The 8,532-nt window shown below is 42.7% G+C and overlaps 1 protein-coding gene across 1 annotated transcript; it reads left to right on the plus strand.

Annotated features, from left to right (window-relative positions):
• Positions 1-1,003: 1,003 nt before the first annotated feature.
• LOC121191520 (protein NLRC3-like) lies at positions 1,004-7,304 on the plus strand (the record flags this gene model as incomplete). Its single annotated transcript, XM_041052684.1, has 2 exons — positions 1,004-1,060; positions 6,498-7,304. Coding segments are annotated over exons 1-2 (864 nt in total), but the record flags the coding sequence as incomplete, so codon positions are not given.
• Between the last annotated feature and the right edge of the window lie 1,228 nt (positions 7,305-8,532).

Consider the following 8,532-nt stretch of genomic DNA (forward strand, 5'->3'; position numbering starts at 1 on the left):
ATATTAATATTAATATTCATATTAATATGAATATTCATATTCACAATTAGTAGTACTGAAATAAAGTTATGGAAGAAAAAACATTGAATGCTCATTATTCTACTGAAACTAAACATGCATTATAAGAAATGAGTCAGAAAAAGTGCTATGGCCAGAAATCAACACCTTTATGTGAATGAAACACACACAAACTATTCACAGCAAACTATTCATAATTTCCCAGTTTCACAAGTCATAGGTTATTCTCAGCATGCCATTCATTATAACAGTCACGGGCAGGGGTAAAGCACAGGGGCATGTCACAGCTGGAACACTTGACAGGTGTCTTTGCATGGCACTTTCTGCATTTCAGCCTGCAATGAGTACTGCTAGCACTGATGTGTGTGGGCTTGTGATGTGCCGCGAGGAGCCTAGAAGGTTGCGCTGATGTGCTTCTCTGGATGCCCACCTCCGACAGCTCCACAGCAAGTATCTCTCTGAAAGCTTTCTGGTTCATTGGCACTCCACCTTTTGCCTTACAAAGGTCCTTGTGGAGGAGGAAAGCATTCACAATGGCCATGTCGAGAAAATGATAAAAGAAAGTCCTATACATATTTATATTTTATGGAGGACTTGATAGTACCCGATGAGGGCATCAGAGAGGTCCACTCCACCCATACACCTGGGGAAATGACAGGTAGACCAATACATTAGAAACTCACAGATCACATGTCACAAATCCATCTGCATAAACTGTACTGTACTCACCGGTTGTAGTCTGTTATGGCTGGAGGAACTGGAACATCCTTGACAGTCCAGCGGCCACTGTTGTCCTTCATCTTCCTCTTCACTGTGTCCTTCCCATGTGCTGTGTGCATGGTGGAACAGAGGAACACATCTCTTGTGTCCTGCCACTGCAGAAAGAGGAGAGAGCCTGTGCGAATCCAACGGATGCTGCCACAGGGAGATTTTTGAGTCCAGGGCATTTTATTTTGTTGTGGGGTAACCCACCCTGTTTGTCCTTATGGTACCACAGGCCCAGATCCTCTGCTGCAAAAGATCCCGGAAGAGTGCTGGACTGGTATAGAAATGATCAACAAATAACTTATACCCTGTGCCCATCAAACTGTTGTTCATCAACCTCATTACAGAATCGTAACTTAGTCCTTTGCCACTGGTTCCCTCACTCTTTCCTTCATACACAAAGAAGTCCCAAGTGTAACCATTTGATGAGTCAGCCAGAACAAAAAGCTTGAAGCCCCAGCGCACAGGCTTGCTTTTCATGTATTGCTTGAAAGACACACGTGCTTTCGAAGTAAGCATTCTTTCATCAATGGAAATCTCCTGCCCTGAGTGGTAGTTCCGGCGGTAGACTTCTAGAATATCATTGTATAGTGGTTTTATCTTCCCCATACGATCAAAGGCAGTCGTGCCATGTCATGCATCATTTGCTGCATCATCTGCAGCGCTGCTTAGATGAAGAGTGTGACAGATGGTGAGAAACTTTTTTCCAATAATCACTCTCTGTGGATATGGAAAAGAGTACAAACGACCTCCCCGCCAATAATCTGTCAGAGAGGAACACTTCACAAACCCCATGTAGATGACAGCAGGCAAGTATGAAAACAGGTCTTGCAGTGTGATATCAGTCCATGGTGTGGATGGTTTATCACAGTTGGCTCTACCATGTTCATTTGTGTTATTCACAATAGTCTGTAGAATACTACCTCTACCTCTTGCTTTTCTGGTGGATCTACTGAGGGGGGTTGGGGTATACTCAGATGAGGAGCTACTGCTTGCCCGAGTTGTCCGTGACCTCTTGGCAGGAACAGTAGAAGAGGCACCTGGCTCGCTCTCTGTCTCTGAATCAGCCTAAAACTGAATTTGCCTAAAATGTAATAAATAAATAAATAAATAAATAAATCAGGCATTCATTCACAGAACTACTGTATCTGTATTCACTGTTTGTCTCATGTAAATCTCCCCCCACTAAGGCTTACCCCACACAGGTAAACAAAGCAAGAACAAAGGACGCAACAACTTTTTTATTTACTAAGTTTGCAAAATGATTTTATGGCTAAATTGTATTTATAGTAACTGTATAAAGTATAAGATGTTACACTTACTTGTAAAGAACGACATCTCCTCCTTCTAGGAACATACCTTCTGCAACTGAGTCAACAGATGACACCAGATGAACAGATGCTTTCTGCATCGGATACGTCCGAGTTGGAAAAGTCACTTTCCCTTCTTCTACATTCCTCAGTCGCCTCCGCAACAGTGAATTTCTTCTTTTCTGTACATTTTTCCATCTCTCAACTTGCTGTAAACTCCGCAAACTGTTCCACAAAAGGTCAAGTGGCTGCAGGTTTTTATACCAACCAACAGCAGCACACCAGACTTGACTCATTTAATAAGCGGATCTTGAGATTGTTGACTGTGTGCTCATTAGTTTTAATTACTTTATTGATTCCTCCTGGGGAAATTACTCTCTGCATTTTACTTGCAGCCACACGGCCCTTTGAGGAACAGTTTGGACACCTCTGAGGTTGACGCTCTCGTCTGTTTTTAGTCATGTGTCGGTCGCGACCGAAATGGCTCTTAGAGCCGGCTCTTTGAAGTGAAGGATGGGAGTTGACATATGCCTGGGAGGCGGAGCTGCTTTGGTTTGGTTTTTTTTTTTGTTCATGTGATTGGTCAACTACCTGATGTGAGGCGTGTCCGCACTGAGCAGGAGGAGGAGCGGGGGTTACAGACACAGGAGACCTGAGAGAATGAGAGAGAGAACAGCCCCTAAAGAGCCAACAGGCTGGAACTGTGAGGAAATGAGTTTATTCATTTTATACATAATTTTACATTATTTTGTTAATAAATTAATTTAAGCAACAAAAAAAATCTGCGGAGCCCCTTGGGACCAGAAAGAGCTGGCACTTTTTAGTGAGGCAAGCCATAAGAACAGTCTCACTACTGTTTTTGTGCACGTACACGTAGCTGGCATCCAGTATATTTGTTTACGCACGGTCTTGTAGCCCCTCCTCCTTCCACAACCCCAACATGTGACACATCCCTGTGACTGGAATTTCATTGGCTACACGACCATTAGATCAGATTCAGTGTAAGATATGATAGGCGCAAAACGACAACCGTAAGAGTAGGGGGTGTACTTTAACGTGATAGAGTCGCTCATTGGCTATTTCTGGCTGTGGGGGGGCATAGATCTTCCTAGATGGTCAAATGAGGTGTCAATCAAAAGCAGATGGCAGGGACTACAAACCAAGCTCCATGGGATCAACTTTCAAAACAAAACAGAGGCGACAAAACGTAGAAACGAAGGAGTAATAGTGCGCTGTATTTTCCAGTCGGAACAATTCGATTGCAACTTCTGATCATTTATGCACCTAAACATATGTTTTTGACCGCATTTTTCCACTGGACGTGATTCATTGGACATTTCCCGACAAAACAAGACCAAAGTAATAACCGACAGTTATTAGTTTGATGGTTTAGTTCTACCTAAAGTCGTTGTTTTATCTTGTAAAGTTTTATATCACTGAAAAGATAAGACTTTCAGCTTTCAAATGATGTGCTGCATGTGCACCACCTTAAATGTAGTAGTTATGTAGGTACAATAAAACACAGACGTGTCTGAGAAATAGCATGATGGCATGACGGCCTGCCGGCAGGCCGTCAAAACGTTAAGGGGTTAAATGAAGTGAAGTGTTGGAGTTTGTATTATCCAAAATTTTGATGCCAATATTTTCACTTTTACTTCAAGTGAATATTGGCTCCATATCGGTTATCGGCCTCCTTAACTACTAATAATTGGTATCGCCATTGACCCTGAAAAAAACATATCTGTCTGTCTCTACTGTAGACTGTCTGTGTGTTACTTCCTGTTCTCTCAGTCTTGCATGTGACTCTTGATCAGACTTGTGTGTCCTGATTCTTTGTGTGTCTGAGCTCACAGTCTGTTTTACTGGTTTCCTTCTCAGACTGACTGAAGTGCAGAAGATGATTGTTTGTGTGGAGGAAGAAGAGGACAGAGCAGAGTGTCCAGGATCCAGCTGTCTGTCTACGAAGAGTGACAGGTCCAAAGAGAAAGATCCTCCAAAGTTCAGTAATGAACCTGGACCCTCAGACACAAAGTAAGAGAACTGCTACAAACCTGTGAACCTCCAAACTTTGGGCTATAACAGTGTTTAGTGTGTTGAGGTCCTGCAGTTGTCGTCTCTGCCTGTAACAGCTGCCGTAGTGTCGACAGAAAATCAGTTCTTCCTGGTTCTTCTGGCTCATCAGTGTATTAATACTCACTGCTGAGGCTGCTTGTTTCTTTTGAAATGATCTGACTAAAGAACATTTTTACTTTCACTGATTTTCCACATTTTTCTTATTACCAATAAATCCCATGTGCAGAGTCAAACCCACACAGAATGTGTATCACAGCCTGATAGATCTGATTCCTCTGAGCCAGGAAATATTAAAACACATCAGTGAACTACACTGTTACACGCACACACACACACACACACACACACACACACACACACACACACACACAGCACCAAATGTAGATAAATCCACAGATCAAAATAGTCCCCACTACACTTCTTTAGAGCTAATGTGAGTCATGTCATCAACACATGGAAACTGCACATATTTTATGATTAACTGACACAGCAGTGTTGTTTATGGATGCTGGTGTGTTGCCTCCATCCTTCAGTATAGTGATCAGTGCTACATGGTGACGTTGCTGCAGGACGTCAGCTGAGAGTTCCCAGAATGACTTTGTCCTCAGACAATTTATATGTTTGATGTGATATGAATAAAAATGTGTTTGTGTTTTCAGAGGTCAGGACCACAGACTGAGAGCAGAGTCTCCAGGATCCAGCTGTCTGTCTATGAAGAGTGACTGGTCCAAAGAGTTTAGACCTCCAGACTTCAGTAATGAACCTGGACCTTCAGACACAAAGTAAGAGAACTGCTACAAACCTGTGAACCTCCAAACTTTGGGCTATAACAGTGTTTAGTGTGTTTGTAAACACAAACACACACAGCACTAAATGTAGATAAATCCACAGATCAAAATAGTCCCCACTGCAGTTCTTTAGAGCTAATGTGAGTCAGGTCATCAACACGTGGAAACTGCACATATTTTATGATTAACTGACAAATCACGTTGTCCTCAAACAATTTATCAGTGATTGATGTGATATGAATAAAAATGTGTTTGTGTTTTCAGAGGTCAGGACCACAGACTGAGAGCAGAGTCTCCAGGATCCAGCTGTCCATCTATGAAGAGAGCAAGGTCCAAAGAGTTTAATCCTCCAGACTTCAGTAATGAACCTGGACCCTCAAACACAAAAAAGACTATTTCTAGTGTAAACTGACCTGAGGATGATTCAGTTCTCAGACATATTTGAAGGAAACAGGGAGACACCAGGGGCCAGATCCATAAAACTGTGTCCACACAAAGACAGAAATATGCACACACACTCTTTTCAGCAGATTTATAAAGCAGAGCTTTCTCATGTTACTGTTTTATCAGTCTCAGTCATTGTGAGAGTTGGTGTATGAACATGAGCCTGATTGCCACTTCCAGAGTCTGTAGACCTGTCAATGAAAAGAAGGACAAAGAAGAAACACAGTGTCTCCATGTTGGAGGTTCCACTTTAATGATTTACACGTCTGAGCCTTTAACAGCTTTTAGACATTGTGAACCAAATCTGGATATTTGTTCACAACAATCAACAGAACATTTAGTCTCAGCACAGGTTGTGCTGCTAAAATCATTTGTTGTCAGGTTTCTGGGATTTAATGAGTGTTGGAAAGGAGCAGAATGTCCTCACACTGGATTGTAGCTCCCAAAAAAGTTTGATCAGACTGAAAAAGGAAACACTTTAGGACTCAATACATCATCAAGATAAAATACATTATCAGAGCCTGAGAGAATCCCAACAATCTCAGAGTAATCCACCCAAAACATCCAAGAGTATCTCAGTAAGTTCAAATATTTGTTGAAAAATGTGTAAGATATAAAATCTGAGAGAAAGATCCAGAACAAGAGCTGGACTGCAGACAGTCAGTCAGAGCAGCACTGTACAAAGTAAGATTGTACATCTGTCTGCTCATGTCATCATCTCTGAAAACAGGACCTGTGCTTTGATACAGAGTCATTTGTTCTATCATACAGCTTTGGCATTTAAGATGATTAGAAATACCACAAAATGAAAAAAACTTTTCTTTGCTTGTCTTTAGTTTTTATGCAGCTGATGAAAGAAATGAGCAGATTCTCAGATTCTCTTTCTTTAGTCTGACATTATTTCTTCTGTGTCAGCAGATTTTCAGCAGATAGTGGTCTGCAGGAGGTTTTAGATGAACATAAGATCAGTCTGAGGAGGAGATGTGAACATGTGACTGAAGGAACTGATGGAACAGGAAGTGAAACCCTCCTCAACAGGATCTACACTGAGCTCTACATCACAGAGGGACAGAGTGAAGAGGTTAATACCCAACATGAGGTGAGGCAGCTGGAGACAGCTTCCAAGATGGAGACCCTCCATGACACTCCAATCAAGTGCCACGAAATCTTTAAAGCCTTACCTGACCAACAGAGACGCATCAGAGTCGTTCTGACGAACGGCGTCGCTGGTGTTGGAAAAACCTTCTCAGTGCAGAAGTTCACTCTGGACTGGGCAGAGGGCTCTGAAAACCAAGACGTCAGTCTGCTGGTTCTGCTTTCGTTCAGGGAGCTGAACCTGATCAAAGATGAGCAGTACAGTCTTCTCAGGCTGCTCCACGTTTTCCATCCAACATTAAAGAAGCTCACAGCAGAAAAGCTCGCTGTCTGTAAAGTGTTGTTTATCTTTGACGGCCTGGATGAAAGCAGACTTTCACTGGATTTCAGCAACAGGGAGGTCGTGTCTGATGTCTCACAGAAGTCATCTGTCAACGTGCTGCTGACAAACCTCATCCAGGGGAATCTGCTTCCCTCGGCTCTGGTCTGGATAACTTCCCGACCTGCAGCAGCCAATCAGATCCCTCCTGCATGTGTTGACAGGGTAACAGAAGTACGAGGCTTCACTGACGCCCAGAAGGAGGAGTACTTCAGGAGGAGATCCAGTGATGAAGAGCTGTCCAGCAGAATCATCTCACACATCAAGACATCCAGGAGCCTCCACATCATGTGTCAGATCCCAGTCTTCTGCTGGATCTCTGCTACAGTTCTGGAGCACATGTTGACCACAGAGCAGAGAGGAGAGCTGCCCAAGACCCTGACTGACCTGTACTCACACTTCCTGCTGGTTCAGACAAAGAGGAAGAAGCACAAGTATGATGAGGGACAAGAGATGAGTCCACAGGAGCTGATGAAGGCTCACAGGGAACTTCTTCTGAAGCTGGGGAGGCTGGCGTTTGAACAGCTGGAGAAAGGAAACATCATGTTCTACCAAGAAGACCTGGAGCAGTGTGGTCTTGATGTCACAGAGGCCTCGGTTTACTCAGGAGTTTGTACAGAGATCTTTAAAAGAGAGAGTGTGATCTTCCAGGAAACAGTCTACTGCTTTGTTCATCTGAGCATTCAGGAGTTTCTGGCTGCAGTCTACATGTTCCACTGTCACACAGAGAGGAAGACAAGTGAGCTGAGGACTTTCCTGAGAAAAGATGGCAAACACCAGGACTCAGACCCTTTAATCTTGAATCTCTCATTGATACATAGGGACAAATATAAGTATAGAAGCCACTCATCACTCAATGTCCTCCTCAGTGATGCCATGGAGAAATCCCTCCAAAGTAAAAATGGCCACCTGGACCTGTTTGTTCGCTTCCTTCATGGCCTGTCTCTGGAGTCCAACCAGAGACTCTTAGGAGGCCTTCTGGGTCAGACAGAGAACAGACCAGAAATCATCCAGACAGCCATCTACAACCTGAAGAAGATGAACACAGATGATATCTCTCCTGACAGAAGCATCAACATCTTCCTCTGTCTGATGGAGATGAACGACCGCTCAGTACATCAGGAGATCCAAGAGTTCCTGAAGTCAGAGAACAGATCAGAGAAGAGACTCTCTGAGATCCACTGTTCAGCTCTGGCCTACGTTCTGCAGATGTCAGAGGAGGTTCTGGATGAGTTGGACGTGAAGAAGTACAACACATCAGAGGAGGGACGACGGAGACTGATCCCAGCTGTGGGGAACTGCAGAAAGGCTGTGTAAGTCCAGACATGATCTTTAACATTATCAGTCAGTGTAGATTGGTAGTTTAGTTTTTTTTCAAATATACACAGTATGAAATTATTCTCATTATTCTTAAATAATTTTATAATCTTTAGGTCAGCTGTGTGTTTTTCTGGAGATGTTTTAAATGTTGTGTTTGTCAAACAGATTTTTCAGTTGGTTATGATTATTGCTGTTAAGTTTTTCTGTTTATTTATTAGTAACTCTTACATTCTACATTCATTTGTTAATGTATTCATGTTATTTTCAGTCTTTTTGTTTTCATGTAAACCTGATAAATCAAATTCACATTTCAGGTGATTCAACTCTACTGAAACATAAT

This window comes from Toxotes jaculatrix, chromosome 13 (genome assembly GCF_017976425.1).
Source record: "Toxotes jaculatrix isolate fToxJac2 chromosome 13, fToxJac2.pri, whole genome shotgun sequence".
NCBI lineage: Eukaryota > Metazoa > Chordata > Actinopteri > Toxotidae > Toxotes > Toxotes jaculatrix.